The sequence below is a fragment of the Leiobunum rupestre genome, chromosome 3 (assembly GCF_980474605.1).
Source record: "Leiobunum rupestre chromosome 3, qqLeiRupe1.1.hap1, whole genome shotgun sequence".
In the NCBI taxonomy this organism is placed as follows: domain Eukaryota; kingdom Metazoa; phylum Arthropoda; class Arachnida; order Opiliones; family Sclerosomatidae; genus Leiobunum; species Leiobunum rupestre.
The window spans coordinates 45739591-45759529 of NC_143386.1; the positions used below are offsets into that span (position 1 = coordinate 45739591).

Here is a 19939-nt window from a genome sequence, read left to right on the forward strand (position 1 = left end):
GGAAAAAACCGTATAGTTGTGTTGAACGCTTTTCCTTGTTTCATTGTAAAAACTATAAAAACACGTGGCGTGCCAATAACTTTCCTTAAGTTTAAACTATTTCCGCTAGATGTCTATATTGTATTAAGGTAAATGGTTTAACGTTGCCAAGCCTACCTACTCAGTATACCCCTTAATTTCCTCTCCATAATTTCCATCCTACTAGTCGCAAGTAGGGGCTATTTTTAAAATTAGACTGAACGTCCACTGTGGTTTTAAATACGACCGCCCCTTGCGCGCAAGTGGAGTTTCTTTGAACTAGATCATGCCACATTTCCCCTTTTCGCCATAGAAGTTTGAGCAGATTCTGCGATTTAGTTTTCCCCCACGTCACTTTAGTTGCCGTTGGGGATAAATTTATTATCTATCTTTTGCCAAACATCAATATCGAAAATAATAATAATAAATAATCATAGAATACTAAGATTTTCAAACTACATGCTGCAGCAGGAATCCATATGTCTACTTGGAATGCTTATCGCGGCAGATTTTCGTCTCGATGTGGCTGACGGTTTTTTGGACGTCACTATGTTAAAGGGAGCGTCCAATAATTACTTGAGGCGATTTTGGCGATTTTTCGACCCCCCTCCCCCCTTGGTGAATTGGCGTAAGATTTGGCTCAACCCCTCCCCCCTTGGTGGGATGTCGTAAGATTTGGCTCAACCCCCTCCCTCCCTCCCTCCCCCTAATATTACGTAAAAATTTTATTGTGTAGGATTTAGCCATATTTTAGTGGAGAAACATGTTTTACTTAATATAACCCAGTTTTATCGCAATTTTACACTGCTTCTTGTGGGGAAAAAAATTACGTGATATTTGCCGAAACCCCCCCTCTCCTCCACGTGAGATTGAGTGAGATTCAGCTCGACCCCTCCCTCCCATAAATGCCTCACGTAATTTATGGACGCTCCCAAAGGGAATATAACCTACAAAGCAATCTTTATGGAAGAGCCCTTCAATTTTTCAAATTTCCCTGTACAGTGGCGCCAAACATTTCTAAAGCCAAAGGCAAGAGCGGCCAAAGCTGCAAACGTTGGTGTTCCATACCTGAAATTATATTCCCTTTAACTTAACAAACGTGTAATTAGTGTTTTAAATATATAATTAAGTTAATTTGTCAGGAGTAACTACTCCTACCTGAAGTAACTAGAATCTATGTAACGTTTTAATTTGAAAGCACACTTTTGAGCCAAATCCGAAAAGTATTAACTGAGAGAACGCTGTATTAAAATGATCGTGGTACAGGGATGTGTAAAATAGCGGTAAATGAATCGCGGGAGTCACTTGATTATACTTGTAACCATAAGCCTATCACCTCTAAGTTTTAAACACGCATAGCGCCCTTTGTACCACCACTGGACGGCCGAAAAAGAAGAAATTAGGCGATAGTATAGGCACCTGGTAGAGATAAATTGAAGCTTCTTCCTTCCCCGTTTCTCTCTCTACGCACCTCTCTCTTACCAAAGCAGCTGGCATCATGCATTGCGGAACGCGTTACGTTTCGCTTTTCCGCCACCGGGTGGATTTAGCGCTGTACTTTCGCCAGTCGTTTGCTTGAAGCAACACTGGCTTTCGATTCAAACTTAGGGTTGATAGGCTTATGTTGTAACCTAGCTCACCATGTCAATCAAAGTTTGAGGGGAAAAGGTAAATGATGTTAAGGCGGAGCTGACGCGAATAACAATCAAGGTTTTGTCGCGGGCTGGAATAGGAGCACGCGCAAGAGTGTCGGCAGGTACAGCATTCGGTGTTCTTCACTGTTTCCCCTCCAGCAATCGGAGTCGGAATACCCGCTGCGATGGAAGTCGGAAACTTGACCAACATTCTTAATAATATCAACAAATCGTTCGCCGACATCGACAACCGTTTCGCATCCCAGGGAAAAGACTTGGATGTCCTTTACCTATTTCTAGCCGGAGATATTGTGCTTTGTGAGTATCTCATTGCGTATTTCTCTTCATTTCAGGTCGAGTTCTAGGTAAACCCGGAATAAATTATTTCACATGTTTACTATTTTTTTTATTACACTGATAAATAGTCCAATTTTTGTATCACTTAAAATTGGAAAATTCAGACTGAAAAATCGTAAATGATGCAGTGTAGTCCCGCGCGTAATTATAATTGGCAAACTTTGGAAAGGGAATTCCCATTTCCTTAACAAGGTCTGTTGTTTATAAAATTAACTCAAACGCAATGACTAAAAGTGAACTATAGTGGAGCAAATATTGTTCAGCGTTTTGTGGTTTTGGCCTTACTTTGGATATCATTTTAGCAACCCTGACATATTACACGTGTATTTAACGTACTTAATATTAACAATAAAGAATAAATAAAAATCCACTTTATTTACGTAATAAATAACATAATTAAAACATTTTTTGGACAACTAGTTTCACATTCTATACAGAGGTATCATCCGCAGACCCGATGATGCCTCTGTATAGACTGTGAAACACATTAATTAAAATTAACCCCCTTTTATTACGGAAATAAAGTGTATTTTTATTTATTCTTTATTGTTAATATTAAATACGTAAGAAAGTCGCTATTATTTAAATAAATATTTAATATTAATTTAAAATTTTGACGCGAATAGTTTTGCAAGCTGGATTCGCTTTCATGGAATGCGGTATTGTCCGGAGCAAAAACACCACCAACATATTGATAAAAAATTTGTTGGATTTGTGTGAGTGTTGATGCTTATTACTATAAGTAGCTAAGAATTCATTGCGGTATATGGGACAGCAGAAATTCAAAACTCCCATCCTCGCGTAGTGGAAGATGGTCTGCTTTTGAATTTAAGTAACGCTAAGTTTACCTCTTTAACGCTTGTTCTGGTGTAGATAATTTTTCCACACCCTGAAATACTGGTTTCGATAATTACTAATTTACTCTATACCGTGAACTCTTCGTCAAGGTCAGATTATTAAATTGAGGTTGCATCTTTTACTCCTCAAAAGCAGGATAAAATCGTTCGCTTATCAAAAATTCATCTGATTAAATGGCCACAGTCAGCCATTTTGGGAAAACGTTTTTACCCCGACTCGAACTATTCTCATTTCTCAACCACAGAATCGGAGTGAAATGACGTCATAGGGTTACCCGTCTTACCCTACTCCAAAATCTCAAAACCACCTATCATTTACATTCGGTGATTAAAAAGCTGATGAATTTTAGCTAAGTCGCACGCGAACGTTGTACCAGGAGTTAATGCTGAATTAATTCTTGAAGTAACGTAATATAATAATAGTTCAGAAACCTTTTTAACTGATTACTTCGAGAGTTTAAGCGCTAGCTTTTGAATGCTTTGATAGCGCTAAAAATCCCGTACGTCCCCGTTAATTACGTCAGGTGTTTAAAGGGAGTATAACCCCGCTTGTTTGATAGGGTGCACTTAGACTATACCCAGTAGCTTCCACAAGAGTTCCTAGCGAGGGGCGGCAAGAAGTTAGTTTGATCGGGCTTTACCCCCAAATTCCCAAAAAGTGTATACATACTAACTAAACTAGCTCCTTCCCACCCCTCGCTAGGTAGGCTTGTGTAGTGCTCGGATTTCGATTAATTTTTATCCATGAATAAAATAAGCTCGGAGATATTTAAATAATATTTATTTAAATAACCAATAGTTCAATAAAAATTGTAAAATGTTTAAATAATCGAAAGTGAATAAGCCTATTATTTAAATAAAACAAACAATTATTTAAATAAATACCACTTTTATTCAAATAAATGCTTGGTTGCGTAAAAAACATAATTAAATAAGTTAAAATGATATTCTTTTTACCAACGTTTTTTAAATAAATCGAAAAATTTGTGGATAATGAATAAACAATTCCGAGCACTAGGCTTGTGGAAGCTACTCGGTACAGTCTAAGCGCACCCTACCAAACAAGAGGGGTTATAATCCCTTTAACCTCCCACGATCAAACGAAAACCGTTATAAAGGTTGCGTTTCGACCACTTACAGGGTAAATCAGATTACATAATATTCGAGTGTTAATTATTACGTATCGTGATCACCTAACCCAGCTCTGCTTATTCACGAATCTTATCAGCGTAAAAATGCTCCTTTAATTTTGCTTCTAGTTATATCTGGCGTCGCCTTCTGGGTTCTGGGATACGCCTTTACAAGGGGGAATGGAAACGCTTTCATCGGTTACACTAACTTCGCCACCATCGGTTTGGACGACTACAGCTACGCGTAAGTATATTACGCGTTTCGCAATTTATTATGACGTCACGCGAAATTGATGCCTTCGTTAAATATTTACTCCGAGTTGCGATATCATTACCTCTCCGAGGGGACTTTGTACCCTAGGAGGGGTTATACAACCACCGTGTCTGTCTGTCTGTCTGTCTGTGGGTGGGTGGGTCTGTCTGTCTGTCTGGCCTGCGAACGCGTTCGCATTTTCGGGGCAAAGGGTAATCACTGCGTACCCAGTTTCTTAGAATCAGGGAAAAGGTTTTTCCGAAAGCGCCTTTTTTTTGTCATTGGGTGTAGTATAATTTTTTAATCGGCCGGGATTCGAACCCGAGCCCTCTTGCACGACAGGTGAGCGTTCTACCGCAGAACTTGTTTTTTTTACGTTATACACCTATAATAAAAGGTGGTTAAGAATGCCGACCCACACAGCAAAATTTGAATTTATGTGAAAGACCAATAAGAAACTGCTATTTCGTTAAACCGAAAACACGAATCGACGCAAGACAGGAAATTCATTTTCATATAAATTCAAATTTCGCTGGGTGGGTTGACATTTTTACCCACCTTTAAATATAGGCGTATACTTTAGCTTAAATCATTTAATGAAATTAAAAGATTTACAAGAGACGAGATACTTCATGACTAAAACTTTAATCATATTTCCATATTTATAACTTTTTCGTATTTAATAAACGCTTCAATAAATGATCCTCCCAGGAAATCGCCAAGAAGTAATACTTCCGAGAGCAAGGACCTGCAAGCCACTTTTTATACAGTGCTTGTTAAAATAATGGAAATTCTTCACCTTTACGGCAGCAACAAGCGTTCCCTTTTAACCAAGTAGCTTTTTTGACATATTAAGGCTTGGCAAAAACACGACGTTCTGTTTACAGGTTTCCATTATTTCCACAAGCACTATATAAACAATACCTTGCGGGTCCTGGCTCTCGGAAATATTACTTCTTGGCGATTTCCTGGGATGATGGTTTATGTAAGCGCCTATTAAATATAATATTTCGTTTTTTACAGCAATTGGTTTTTCGACTACGTGTTCGCTTCCACGGCGTCCACGATCATTTCGGGAGCTTTGGCTGAACGTTGCGAGTTTTTTGCCTATTTGATCTACAGTTTTGTCATCACTGGTATTATTAACTTTGTACATATTACACCATTTGTGGGCGGCAGAGAAACAGCGCGTGTTCAGGTTGAAAATCCTAAAGGGCATTACCATTTCATTACGTTTACCGGAGTTTTAATTGTAGAAATTTTACGCTAGTTACGTTAAAAAACAAGTCGTAACGCGTGCTAAAGCAAGATTATTAGATTTAGTTTCTACTCCATTTAGAAGCTGGGTTTCAACAGGACAAAAATCCCCGTTAGGCTTAAAATTCCATCGAATGAAAGAACCATGGATTAATTAACTAACTAATTAATTAATCAATGAAAGAACTAATCTCTGATTATAGCCAGTAGTCGATAATATATATCTGACGAGATAAGTGCAGTAGTGGCGCCAGGATTTTTGGGGAGGTAGGTCAACCATTTGGAGGCCCCCCAAAATTATAAAGGCCCATCCAACTCAATTTTTTCAATTCCGTCCACGTGGATTAGTTAATTTTTTTAAGCAAGTGGTGCAATTTTTGGGGTACGTCAAAGAAAAGTGACTCGTACCTTTGGAAGGAATAAAAATAGCAGGGTCGTTAAGAAAATCACTCACATTGAATATTGAAAAATTAATAAATAAATAAAATATTTCGCAAACAGATTACAGGATTTTCTGATATTAAAAAATTTGGAGGCCCATATATTAAATTTCGGAGGCCCCTTAAAACGACTACCAAAATTTCAAGTAGGCCCAGGCCTACCCCGGCCTGTTGCTGGCACCGCTACTGGATAAGTGTCCATCTAGGCCATAAAAACGAAACCAGTACTTTCGCAGGCTCTACACAAATCCCATTAATAGACTCGAATTTCTCGCCAAACAACTTGAAATATACCTCTCGTATTACTTTTCTTAAAAATGTAAAATGTTAAAATTACACTGAATAGGAATGTGTACTAATTAATAAATAATTTCCCCCCTTTGTAATAGTTTTAGGAACTAGCTATATGACGAATTTCACCCTCGATCTATGTGTCTTCTAAAAAGAATGTTGAAGACGCATATTTCCAACGAATAATATTAGCAGGATATGGAAATAATACTTATATCGTATGAGATATATAGAGTAGTATCGCTCTGTAGCTTTGGGCTATGGCCGCCATTTTGAGGGCAGTTTTTTATCTATAGGAAAAAGCATGGGTGACGTCGGCATACGTCACGCCGATATTACTCTATTGTACATTCTGTAATAGGTTATAAATACGCACACGGTGTATCAGAATTGGACGCATTTTGTGATAACGCCTAAGGTGTTTTTGACCCCAGCCGCGGTATCATCTTCTCTTAACCCCAAGATCCGTTAATTAAGTGCGGCGAATATTATCCTTATTCGCAGGTTTGGTCTACCCAGTAGAGGCGCATTGGTGCTGGCAAGCAGATGGTTGGCTCGCCAAGGGAGACGGAGTGCATCACTTTATCGTAAGTGTCAGCTGAAGTAGTTCCGGTTGGAACTGGATCAGTAAAAACTCCCGTAAGGCCTCCCTCGTACACTGCCACCTTCGAAATTGAACTTGGCACGGTAGTACGTGGGTACGGTATGCGCTGGAGATTGCCGCTAATTGTCTCCCGTACACCATTGTGAAATAAGCTCTATTTCCCTCGGTAACAGGACTATTCGGGGAGTGGCGTCGTGCACATGTGCGGCGGAGTCTGCGGATTCGTTGGGGCCGCCATGTTGGGACCCCGTATTGGACGATTCGATTCCGTCACCAAAAAACCCCATAACATCAAAGGACACTCACTACCAGTAAGTTTCCATTCTCATGACAAAAACCTCGAAACAACTCGTTCGTCATACGCGTGGAGGGAAAGAATGAACATAGGGGGAAATATATCTGTGTCTCGTTACGCCATCTAGTGAAACCTTAAAATAATTTGTTTTATATAATTTATTATATGTAGTTTGGGGACGCAGTATAGATGTCGCCCAACAGCGTAGTAATATTTTTTCCGCGGTTTGAAACTGACAAATAAGTTGCTCTAAAAACCTTGACTGCGTTGACCTCTCCATAAAATAATCCTGTTCAGATACTGCGTATTCGCCAACAAGAAAGTCACCTATTTGAAATAGAACCAAACGCCAGTGGAAATAATTTCACAATGTTTAATCTTTAATTATTCTTTATTGCCAGTTTGTAGCATTGGGTGGATTCATTCTAATTTTCGGCATCGTTGCTTTCAACGGGGGTTCTCAAAACCACATTTCTCATTTGGGCGACGGGCGTCCCATCGCCATAATCATCGCCAACACCGTTCTGACCGGAAGTTTCGGCGGCATCACGGCTCTATGCATTTCCAAATTAGGTATCTTCGGAGAAAGTGGACAGTGGAGTTTGATGACGTCCCTTAACGGTTCCCTTTGCGCCATGGTAAGCTTCCAAATCCCTCTTTTCTCGCGAAGCGTATCTTAACGTTAAAGTTCCACTATCCAGATCGCCATTTGCGCGGGCGGTGAGCGTTTGACGATGTGGGCGTCTGCCGTGGTTGGGGTGGCCGCCGCTCTCACCTTCTTCTTGGTCCGAATGACCACTCTCAAGTTGAAGGTGGATGACCCCTTGGACGTTGTGCCCGTCCATTTCGGCGGAGGATTTCTGGGGCTGATCGCGTGCGGTGCCTTAGCTAACGACAAAAGTTGGGCTTTCGGAACGGAAGAGAATCCAGGCTTGGTACGTCAACCGCGACTAATTTAAATATGAATATCTGATCTATATTCTCGCGCGCAGTGGCTAGCGTGGAATTTATGCGGGGCCTTTTCCATCATTGGCTGGTCGGCTGGCTGCAGCTTCATTCTCTTCGGAATCCTGAAAATGTTGAAAATCCTTCGAGTGTCTCCTCGAATGGAGCTCAAAGGTAATAACCGCACTCAACTTTGTCCAATAGGGGCTGAAACCCAGCTTTTAAAGGGAGTAGAAACTAAATCTAATAATCTTGCTCTAACACGCGTTACGACTTGTTTTTTAACGTAACTAGCGTAAAATTTCTACAATTAAAGCGCCGGTAAATGTAATGTAATGGTAATACCCTTTGGGATTTTCAACCTGAACACGCGCTGTTTCTCTGCCGCCCACAAATGGTGTAATATATAAAAAGTTAATAATACCAGTGATGACAAAACTGTAGATCAAATAGGCAAAAAACTCGCAACGTTCAGCCAAAGCTCCCGAAATGATCGTGGACGCCGTGGAAGCGAACACGTAGTCGAAAAACCAATTGCTGTAAAAAACGAAATATTATATTTAATAGGCGCTTACATAAACCATCATCCCAGGAAATCGCCAAGAAGTAATATTTCCGAGAGCCAGGACCCGCAAGGTATTGTTTATATAGTGCTTGTGGAAATATGTCAAAAAAGCTACCTGGTTAAAAGGGAACGCTTGTTGCTGCCGTAAAGGTGGAGAATTTCCATTATTTTAACAAGCACTATATAAACAGTGACTTGCAGGTCAGAAATATTACTTCTTGGCGATTTCCTGAGAGGATGATTTATTGAAGCGGCTATTACGCTTTCAGTTAATGTAGAGACTTAGCCATTGTATGTTTTCGTTTGCTAAGTATACGCTTGCCGTTTTAAATGAAACTCCAGCAGCTAAAGGTTCACAGAAACGTTTGAAACGTTATTCGGGCCGAATTTCATATAGCTCCTTTCCTACCGTCACGTGACTCAAGAATTCATTTTCGCTGATCAAAACGCTTCATTACTTGACCTCTAGAAGCGTCTATGTTGATTGAAAAGGCTAATTGCAATTTACCAAAGGGCGTATTTAAGGGGAGTTTTGGGCTTTCGAACCGCCTCCCTCGAATGAATGAATGAATGATTTTATTTGATCTACGTAACTACGCACCGTTTTACTTAAGGGAAGGGGGGTTAAACGAAAAAATGGTTTTAGGTTAAAAAGGAGGGTGCACAGTTAAAACCTCACCGAAAATGAAATCCTAGAAACGGCCTTGGCTTTAGCTGGTGTCAATTGAAAGCTTGTAGGGTGTATTTGATGGACTCCGATTGCTTTGATTATTAAAAGTATGGAGGAATTTTCCCATGGTAAAAGCATAAGTCTATTATATAGTTTCAAAAGTATGACTTTCCTTTTACTATCAGTTGCAATTTTTTTAATGAAAGTCAATCGAGAGTCACGATGCAGACTACTTCTAGCGTTCATCCGGGACTAGCTCTCGGTTAAATATTTCCAAAAGAGCCATACTTATGGAACAATTTTATACACTTAAGGTACCGGTATTTGTTCGTCCGTGACCATAGATAATAAGTTCTAAAGCCTCATTTTCATGCTCGCTGGTAGCGGGTAAAATCGTCAAACTCCGCTTCCGCTATACACTTTTTCACTTTCCGCCTCGATCTGTTTCAAACTTATATTTTAGCTTTATTTTCACGCTTACGAGTGGTGGAAGCGAATTTTGACGATTTTTATCCGCTACCAGCGAGCATGAAAATGGGGTTTTAGGGTACCGGTATTTGTTCGTTTTTGACCAAAGATTATAAGTAATAGCAGGAATCCATAACGGTACTTGGAATGAATAACGGCTTCGATTCCCCGCCGTGCGTTGTGGCGGAACATAGTAGGCGGAGCTTATAAGCCTTTGTTTGTCACTGAATTTGACGTCATTTAAGGCGGTATAAGCGTTTTTAGCCCCTCCCACAATGTTCCGCCACAAAATACCACAGGGGATATGGGGAGATACTCATTCCAAGTAGCGTTATGGATTCCTGGTAATAAATGAAGCCAAGAATTTATACACGAACTTGGAATGCTTAAGCTCTTCCCCCTAACGTCCATACATTCGTAAATTTTTGTCGCGTTTCATTGGCTTAAAACTCGAGTAGCAAAAAGGCGTCCGCTTCAAAATCTGTAGTCTGTGAGTTGGCTAGGCCTAAAATGTCAGCGAAGGCGAAAGTTTTGAAATATCCAAAAATCCTCACCAAATACATTTGACGCTTATAGAAATTTTGGAATAAAGTGAAAACTGAAACAATAGTGGTCAAATCGGAGATTTTCCTAGTATTAAGACAACTATCAAGGAGACATCCCGAGGTGTTTCTCCCTGATTTTTTTCTAACATGGGGGTTGAGTAGACCTTCATGTACCTTGAAAGCTCCTAAAGGGAAAGGTTTCAAGGGCCATTCGTTTTGCCATGGCAACCAAAAATGTTTTTCACAACTCAAGTTTAAATTTGCACTACGTAAAATAGCCAGGGAAAATGACGGATTGTATCGATAAAAATGGGTAAAATAAATTTCCCAATTTTATCGATTTTACCCAATAGTTCTTTTTATATTCTGTGATTTTCCAATGCTATTTTACGTAGAGAAAGTTTGAACTTGAGTTGTGAAAAGCTTTTTTGGTGGTCATGGCAAAACCAACTTTTTCCTTCAGGAGCTTTCAAGGTACATGAAGGTCTGCTTAAGCCCTGAGTTTGAAAAAAATCTGGGAGAAACACCTCGGGATGTTGTCTCCTTGTAAATGAGGGGAACTTAACAGAAGGGGTTATTTTATCTAGTAGGCGGAGCCTAAGCGATCAGCGACCTATTATCATAATAATAATAATCAGCTAGGCTAATACCCCAGGCACCGCCTTAGGCCCAAGTCATCGAGCGACTTTTAATGCCTTTAAACAGGTGGCCGGGTTACAAAGCGTAGGAGGGGGGTGGCAAGCCCTTCATGCCACGGGAGTAATATTTGCGAGAGTTAGTACCTGCAAGCTACTGTTCATATAGTGCTTGTTGAAATAATGGAAACTTTCACCTGTAAGGTATGCAATAAGTGTTTCCTTTTAACTTGGTAGCTTTTTTTTTTGAGCAAAAACACGACGTTCTGTATACAGGTGAAAAGGTCCCATTATTTCAACATGCACTATAATAAACAGTAACTTTCAGGTCCTGGCAGGGTCGTTTTAACCAAATTTGTGCCCCAAGGCAGACTTGTGGTGTGGGCCACCGTGGGCCCTCCCTACCGGAGTTGCAACCACTCAACTATCCAATTGTATAGTACAAGTGACAAAAAAACCAAACATTGTAAGAATGCCTTGTTTTTAACGTTGTTTTTATGCAGACTTTACTCGTAGAAATGGTAAAATGCACACTCAATCCTGGATCTAGTAGTTTTGAAAACCATCTGTGGTGCGGGCTCTCTTTTGGTGTGGGCCCCAAGGCAGTTGCCTCGCTCGCCTGTGCCTTAAAACGGTATTGGGTCCTGGCTCACGGAAATATTACTTCCGGGCGATTTCCGTGAATATGTGTTATTGAAGCGGCTATTCCCGATGAAGCTGATAAATATAACCTGATTTCCCAGGGCTGGATATCGAAAAACACGGAGAGGCAGCCTATCCGATACAAGGCTGGGAAGAGGAACAGTACTCTGTTTACACGCTTCAAGGTGGAATGGCCAAATCACGTACGAATAAAACTTTTTCATCGACTTTCCAAAGACAAGCCGAATTAAACTTCAATTTTCAACCGCGTAGTTATCGGAGTGCATCCCATCATGTCCACTGGCTTTCCCGAATCAAACGGGAAGGTCAATTGTAACGGCACCAACAGGCCTATGACGCCTGTCTTGGGAAATTATCTCAGCCACGAAGTGACCCGCGCAAGTAACAATCCAATATTCGAAGAAGTGTCTTACTTATGACCAAATCGGACGGTAGATCACGACATTTTACTTCATTTTATCCTCGTTCAGTTTTGTACTCTTTGAATAGACGCTAATACATTGGCCAAGGCTTATCTCGTAAGCGTTGGTTCGGATAAAGCCCTTTCACCATAAGCCTATCATAAGGTCCCCATAAGCAAAGGTCTAGGCCAAATTTTGAACGATCACATACCCGTTATTAAGAGGTATTCAAAATCTGCACCTCTTATTAGTGGCTACGTCCTCAACTGTACATTTCTGAAATAAATTATCGCGAAATCATTATGAATGCGCAGAAGCCATGCGCGAACGTTTTTAAACTTAGAACCACGCGGGAGAAATCTCCGCTACGAGCCCTTAGCACCGTAGCCAAGGCTTATTCGAAATTTCATCGCTTTAAACCTTAAAATGAACACTTTTGCAAAATGATTAATCAGAACCTAAAACTGGCTATTAGAAATAAGAGTTGATGTGTTCCTGAAGGTATTTATTTTTTAAATTTGAGACTTAGACGCGTTTTGTCAACCCGAGCGTGGCTGCTCTACCAAGTAAGATAATATTTTAGATGTAGAAATTGACGGTTTTTAAAATTGATTATGCACGTGAAAATAACGCTTCATGTTATGGGCAGAAAAGCATGTAAATAAGGCTGCCTGCCTAAGACATGTAGTGGTAGTGTCGCGCGCAAAAACGTAATTTCAAATTCGGTCAATTTTGAAAAAGAAGATGTCGCGACTGCCCATTAATTTTCTTCTCTCCAGGACAACGCCGTTACCAACTTACCATGGTCCCCTATGGTAGACCTTTACTTATGGGGACCGTATGATAGGCTTATGCTTCCAACGATAAGGTAATATTATTTAGATCACAATCACCACTTCTCCATTTTTTTAAGGAAAATGTAATTCAAATTGTTTAAAAATAAGGTTTTTAAGTCATTAAATTTTTACAAAATATTTACATAAATTTGTGGTTATTATCAAGCCATTGATTTCTTAACTTGAATTTCTTTAAACGAAGAGACTACGTAGTGTACGATTCCCAAAATCAACGAAAAGAAGACGACCATGAAACACAAATTCAAAATCCAGAAGGAAAAAGAGTAGAGTCCAGGATGGCAATAGTGCTCGCTTTCAGTTCCGTTGAACCTTCGCGGAGACATTTGCGCATCCGACTTACTTTCGTACGCCCCGTAAACCCACACGCAGCCTGAGGAAGAAACGGAGGAGTTAAATAGCTTTAAAATAGACCATTTCCTGGAGAAGTGTTCCACACGCGCCACATTTCTGCTCAGGGAGAAGTTATTTCCGAGGGGTAAGACACTCTGCGAACTCGGTGTACACTGCCGTACCTTTAACAGTACTAAATGGAACTCGCGAACTCTTGAAAATATGTACCTTTAACAGTGCTAAATGCACGCACTCTGTGTACAGATTATCTGAGACTGTCTTACCCCTCGGTTATTTCGCAGGGTTCGGGTACCAGCGTCCTCTTTAGTTAAAGGGAATATAACCTCAGATATTTGGTGTGGAACACCAACGTTTGCAGTTCTGGGAGGCTATTCTGTAATTTTCATTTGGATCGAGTCTGTCCAAATTGTTTGGAATTTGGACAGTTGGCACCCCAAATGACAAAAATGCTTATTCTGTAAGTCTAAATCCCAAATCATATGGCTCGAAGTAAGCCAAATTATTTGGCCATTTAAGTAGCAGGCCAAATGGGGGTGAAATCTCATTTAGGTAGTTTACCCCCTGATTTGAAAAAACACTAACTGTTAAGAGCAAAAGCCTAAGAATAAAATTTTCTTCTATGATGAGTATTTTTGAGAAATAAATAGCATGTGCGAGTACTCGATCGATATGCCTTAGGTGAAAGGCTCGAAAAGGGTTCGAGCCTATAATCGAGGCCTAGGCTTAACTTTCAAGTACTCGAAACTATTAGGCACTGCTCGCGAGCTTTTAAAAATGGCGGGAAAAGCTACTAAAAAAATTCCCTTTGGTCCCGCCTTAAGATCTCTTATTGGGTGAGGTAAAAGTCCTGCTGGTTTCTGATTGGTCACGGATTTTAAATGTAGAAAACGAAACCAAAACTATAAGTTATATAACGTAGGGTGCCTTAGCTGTTTATTGTCAGTTGTTTGGCGGTTCATCAGTCCACTATTTTCTTGTTATAATTGTATGGTCAGTTATTAATTTAGACTTTACAAATATGGCTTCAAATAAACGTAAAAGCTCTGGCGGTAAATATTATTTTAATGAAGAAATAGTAGAACCTAGTGATAGAGCTAACCCTAATTATTCGAGTACTCGACACCACTTTTTAAGCCAAGCCTGAAAGCTCGATAAAATTTTGAAGCTCGACTCGATACTCGAAAAGTGAAATTTTTCATACTCGAAGCTCAGCTCGATACCCAAAATTCAAGGCTCGCACATGCCTAGAAATAATACGAAATTCTTGGAAATAAATTATTTGACAGTGTGCAAAAGCAGCAAAACCGAATTTCGATTGGGAAAACCCATTTGAAAACCCGCCAAATGAAATAACCAATAAAAAAGAACGTTACAAAAAAAACAAGGCGTAGTGTGAGAGGAAAGGACGTTCATATAGACTCTTAAACGCGCCTTCCCAATCGACCACCATTACCTTACAGTCTACGGGGAGGGTGATGAAAAAACCGGTTTTGGGGGGATTAAATTTCTGCGGTAGAGGGCTTGCTCGTTGGTTGTCTGTACGATAATGACGGCGCCCAGTAACCGTTTCTAAAAAGAGTGTATAGATTTCAAAAGGGCATTCGAGCGATCCATATGACGATTTGGATTAGAGAATACGGTTTTTTGCGCCCAATCCAAATGAAGTCGATCCAAATCATTTAGATTTGGAATTGTCTATACGAGTTGGATTGTCTACAGAGTCCGGCCGCTCTTGCCTTTGGCTTTAAAAATGTTTGGCGCCACTGTACAGGAAAATTTTAAACATTGAAGGGGTCTTCCGTAAAGATTGCTTGGCAGGTTATATTCCCTTTAACGTTTGTAAAACTCTTCCCAATTCAACATGTTTGGGTATGAAAACAGTAGCTTCACTATAGGGAGATGCGAACCCCACCTCAAAGGGGAATAACACTTTCATCATAATAAAATTGTGTGTCTTGGAAAAGGATAAGTTTCTTCTCCTATTCCTATTTGCTCATGCGTATATAATTTTCATATATAGACACAATTTTTGAATAAAATGTTAATTTTAATACTGCCTAAGAGGAACACTAAAAGTGTTAGTATTGCATCTAGATCCGTAAGTAACATTATTTGCATAAGTATGACACTTCCTTTTCATCCGACGCCAATTTTTTCAAAGACAATCTGTTTCGCCATTGACGATATATATCATTACATGGCTAAGGACTGGCAATTTTCACCGAGTTATTACTAGTCTGTGGAACTGCTAGCCTATTTGAAGATTTACCCAAGGCCTATTGAAAATCGAAACGCTTTAAAAATTAAAAATCTATAAATTAACATTGGTCTTTTGGTTTCGATGTTGTTGGTGACGTATCGATGACGTTTTACTACGAAAAGCCCTCGACATCAGATTAAATTCGACGATGCACCCTATTTTTAAGCATAAACTAAACTTGTACGTATTTCGTGATGAATGAGCTACGTAAAAAAAGTTCACCAAGCGTAGCTTATTTTATAGAAAGACCTAATATTAAATAGGATAATAAATTTGATATATAACCACTACATTCGTTACAGCAGGTAGTTATTTTCGTATTTGAGACCTAAAATCGAAATCGTTAATTGCCATACTAATTTACATTAAGTTACTTGTGCGATAACTATATTATTCAAATATATATTTTCCATAGCCAGAATAGCCCGAAAGTTAATATCTACAAATTACATCTACATTGTAACCCGGCCACCTGAATTAATGGCTTCAAAAGTCGCTTGATGACTTAGGCCTAAGGTGGTGCCTTGGGTATTAGCCTAGCTGATTATTATTTATTATTAAACATTAGGAACCATTAATGTTCCTTTGTGGTCTGGTAAGTACGATCCCCGGGATGACAGCCTGCGTTAGCTCACTGATAAATTGCGAGTGACACCGCCCTTAGTGACGGAACTGTATGAAAGTACCAAAAAGTTAGTAGGAAAAGTACCAACCGGCGAAGAACCACATTAGCGCGAAGCAGTGTAGTAGGGAAGTGAGCACTCCAATCGATTTGCACGGGAGTTTGTTCCTGCAGTGATCGGTTAAACTGGTACTGGTCCTCAAGTCGTCTTCGCTTTCCACGATGCTGCTGGTGGTGCTACGATTCATGTCCACTTGATTCTGGAGCTCCTTGCGTTTCTTGAAAAGGTACTGCCCGGTGCTTATGAGGTTGCTGAGAACCGCCGTTACGCCACCCACCACCAGAAACAGAGGAACACGCCATTCGCGAGGACAGTAGTTCCAGTAAGTCAAACCTGTTTTATTTTTCATATTAGCAAATTTGCACCTTAAGCTTTAATATTGAAACTCTCGCTTACCTAGTATGAGCATTATGAAAGGCAAAGTAATGGTAGTCCCTACCACTATCAGCCATAAAACTGAAACGTGATTTTTGGGATTATAACCTTGATTTAGTATGTAAAAGCATAAGTCTATATTATTGTTCCAAAAGTTTATCACTTTGGGGAATATTTTACAGAGAGCTAGTAACGAAGTGACGTCATCACAAGAAGAAAATCTCCCCCTAGCGAGGCGCTGTCAAAGGCTACGTGTGACGCGCGAGCAAGCGGAAGCAAAACGGCACCGAAGCCCGTAATGCAGTCTGTCTCGGCCTGTCTTGTGAATAGCTCTCAGTAAAACTTTTGCATGTGAAGTATAGGAAGTGTCACACTTATGTAACAATATTATTACACTTATGGTAAAAACCATGACCATGCGAATGATTGAGTTAATTAATTATTAATTAATTAATTAATTTAAGAGACCCATTTAATCGGACAAGTAGTTTTACGCTTAATTGGACATTTACAATCTCAAACTACAACAATTTTAAATTTTAGGAACAACAACAAACCACTAAACAAAACCTTAGGAAGTAACTGAAAACTATGAAACACTGTGTGGCCACACAAACTACTTGAGGTGATATTCCCTTTAAGTAAAAACTCAACAAAAGAAAGTACGATACCTTTTTGAACGAGAAAATCGAAAACGACGCGTAATATTTTGTACAGCTTGGACGATTTGTAGCACAACTCATTATTTTCATCGTCTTCGTCGTAGCTATCGTCGTGTAAATTCGCCCTTCGAAGAGATTCTTCCGCTGATAAAACAATGTACACTTACTTATCTCGTCTCGCGTTAGCGCTCTTTGCAATTTTATAACGCGTACGGATACGTTTAGGGAATCGCGACGGATCTATTTAATATTGGGAGTCAAGCGGTAGTAACTCACAGAAAACAGACGGTTCCGGAGTGACAATGTGGTGATCTGATCGTAGGTTACCGCTCTTGAAGCTATCGTTGCAATCGGCTGGAAATGGAGGCCCTCTACTCCCGTAGTCGACGGTTTTAGTACTTTCAATTTTACGTTTAAATCCGAATTTTCTCCACGTCTAAATACGTAACAGTCGAATCTTTAAGATCGTTTAAATCCATCGTCGTAGGATTGTTGAACTTACCCTTTTGGGTAGGATCAAATTGTCGGAACTGTGGTTCATGACTACTACATCGTCTTCGGGTAGAACCCGCGATTCGTCCCCTATCCCGCTGTGTAATATATTATCCATTTCAATGTACAACCACAATTACTACCGCCATATTCTACAACTTAGTCTCGTTCGCATTGGTTCCTTTCGTAGATTGCAATAACGAATTTCTAGTAAACAATAAACTCTCGCGTCGCCGTCCGACCTAAAATTCCAAATTCGAAAACGACCTCGGGTTGAAACCTCATGATCTTGAATGGCAATGTTTGACGCGTTTTTAAGCCTAATTCAAGTTGCCGTAAACGTATTCGTACGAGTCCTACTTTATCCATTTTCCAAACAGATGCTGATGTACTGTTTCTACGGGCTGCTTGTCGTAGGTGTTGCGTGTTATTTAAATGGTTGACAGGTGCGGCTTTCCGTTTTCCTCGGATAGCTAATGATTGTTGGAATCGTTGTATGTCTCTTTAAATAATTATCTTGATTCACCCGGAGACTCTCTTGGAAATTATTTAATGACCAAATGGCCTATAAACGAAATTTTATAATAGTGTTTCACATTATTAAAAAAAATTGAACCATTTATAGAATGACCACACATTTTTGATGGATTTCAGACTGGGCCAGACTGAGTTTGAATTCTACTAGTTTGCCGCGTAAAATGCATTTATTCTCCGTTAGGTGTCAATTACGCTACCTGAGAGCAAAAGTCAAGTAAGTCGAGATACGTGACTATTGAAAGAAATTCAAAATAAGAATCCTTGAGTGTTTTTAATTTAAGGTGACTCAGTACAAAATTTTCAATATATATTTTCACTCCATTTTTATCAATTTTCATTATTAGATTATCATTGTTATTATGCTAGATTTCGAACTTAAGGGGGAAGACTACTGTGGCCATTGTCTACTTTCGCGCTATTTCAAGCTGAACTCTTTTAATTTTGTATTTTAACAGCCTCTTGTTTAGTGCTTAAAATAATTTTGACAATTTTAAATTTAAAAGTAATTAAGTTCTTACGTTTTAATTCGGACCCCCGGAGCTAAACAAGTTGGGCAAGCGCCCAAACTAACCTTTAGTTAGGACCTTATATCTCGTTAACTATTAATATTATAATTATCAAAATTATTTTAAGCACTAGAGGAAGGTTCAGCCTAATAAGAAAAATATAATTCAATGATGTAATTGCTAAAACAGAAACGTTCAGCTTGAACGAAAAAGAGGCTTTTACTGTATTCTTCCCCCTTAAAACTGGTTTTTCTCAAATAGGGGCTTTCAGACTTGCTCGACTCTTGCTTTAAGGTAGCAGTCGCCAGTGGAATAAAGGTTTTTATAGCGCGTGCGCAAATCGCTCGTGCGAAGAATATACTAAATAAAGTGGTGTGTGTAAGAGCAGTATTTTAATAAATTGGTGGGCAAGACCACTTTTTATTTTATAAAACCACACATAAAATTATATATATATATATATATATATATATATATATATATATATATATATATATATATATTTATATAAAATTATAAATTGCACGCGGTTTCTTAAATAAAACGTGTTCTTATCTTTAAAAGTACAATAAAACTAACAAATTACCCCTTCTTCCAAACTTCTTTGAATGAAAAATTAGAATAAAATGGTATCACAGTGCACTTTTATAATGATTTTATCATATACACTACAGCAGGAATCCCTACCTCTATTTGGAATGCTTATCGCGGCAGATTTTCGTCTCGATGTGGCTGACGGTTTTTTTGACGTCACTATGTTAACTTAACAAACAACAACGCGAGAGGGGAGCGCGCGCAGAGGGGATTTTTTATCTCGTAGGCGGGGCCAAAGCCGTCAGAGTAATCTTACAATACGCGGTACGCCAGGATAAGCATTCCCAGTACAGTTATGGATTCCTGACTACAGTTATGATAGATAACTTTGTTTATATCAGTCGATATTATCGGTCACGAATAGCCGATATATCGGCCGGACCATATTGGTGCATCCCTAATCCTAACCATAGCATCCCTAATCCTAACCATAGCATCCCTAATCCTAACCATAGCATCCCTAATCCTAACCATATTTTTCAACCGCCGGTGTCGCCCTAGCTATTTGCATCTTCGTCGTAAAAGAGCACGTGCCGGAAGCCAATTAGGCTTAGAACCGGTACGTGATAATTATCGCTAGAGGCACTTACGCTA

At 39.5% G+C, this 19939-nt stretch overlaps 2 protein-coding genes across 3 annotated transcripts; one reads left to right on the top strand and one right to left on the bottom strand.

Annotated features, from left to right (window-relative positions):
* The first annotated feature begins 1558 nt into the window (after positions 1-1558).
* LOC149951935 (putative ammonium transporter 1) lies at positions 1559-13041 on the top strand. 2 transcript variants are annotated; one of them, XM_090168385.1, is made up of 11 exons: positions 1559-1970; positions 2636-2725; positions 4126-4240; positions 5273-5385; positions 6742-6824; positions 7015-7152; positions 7538-7774; positions 7838-8071; positions 8129-8255; positions 11708-11809; positions 11880-13041. In XM_090168385.1, the coding sequence occupies exons 1-11, from the start codon at positions 1838-1840 to the stop codon at positions 12044-12046; spliced, it is 1539 nt and encodes a 512-aa protein (XP_090024511.1). In that variant the 5' UTR covers positions 1559-1837; the 3' UTR covers positions 12047-13041. The 2 variants fall into 2 exon arrangements, with proteins under 2 accessions (XP_090024511.1, XP_090024512.1); XM_090168386.1 differs by lacking the exon at positions 1559-1970 and adding an exon at positions 2554-2572 and having other exon boundaries at positions 11880-13040.
* On the bottom strand, positions 12977-18102 carry LOC149951936 (uncharacterized). Its single transcript, XM_090168387.1, has 6 exons — positions 17719-18102; positions 17493-17652; positions 17226-17360; positions 16576-16635; positions 16210-16512; positions 12977-13255 (listed from the first exon to the last, which is right to left on the bottom strand). The coding sequence occupies exons 1-6, from the start codon at positions 17824-17826 to the stop codon at positions 13026-13028; spliced, it is 996 nt and encodes a 331-aa protein (XP_090024513.1). The 5' UTR covers positions 17827-18102; the 3' UTR covers positions 12977-13025.
* Between the last annotated feature and the right edge of the window lie 1837 nt (positions 18103-19939).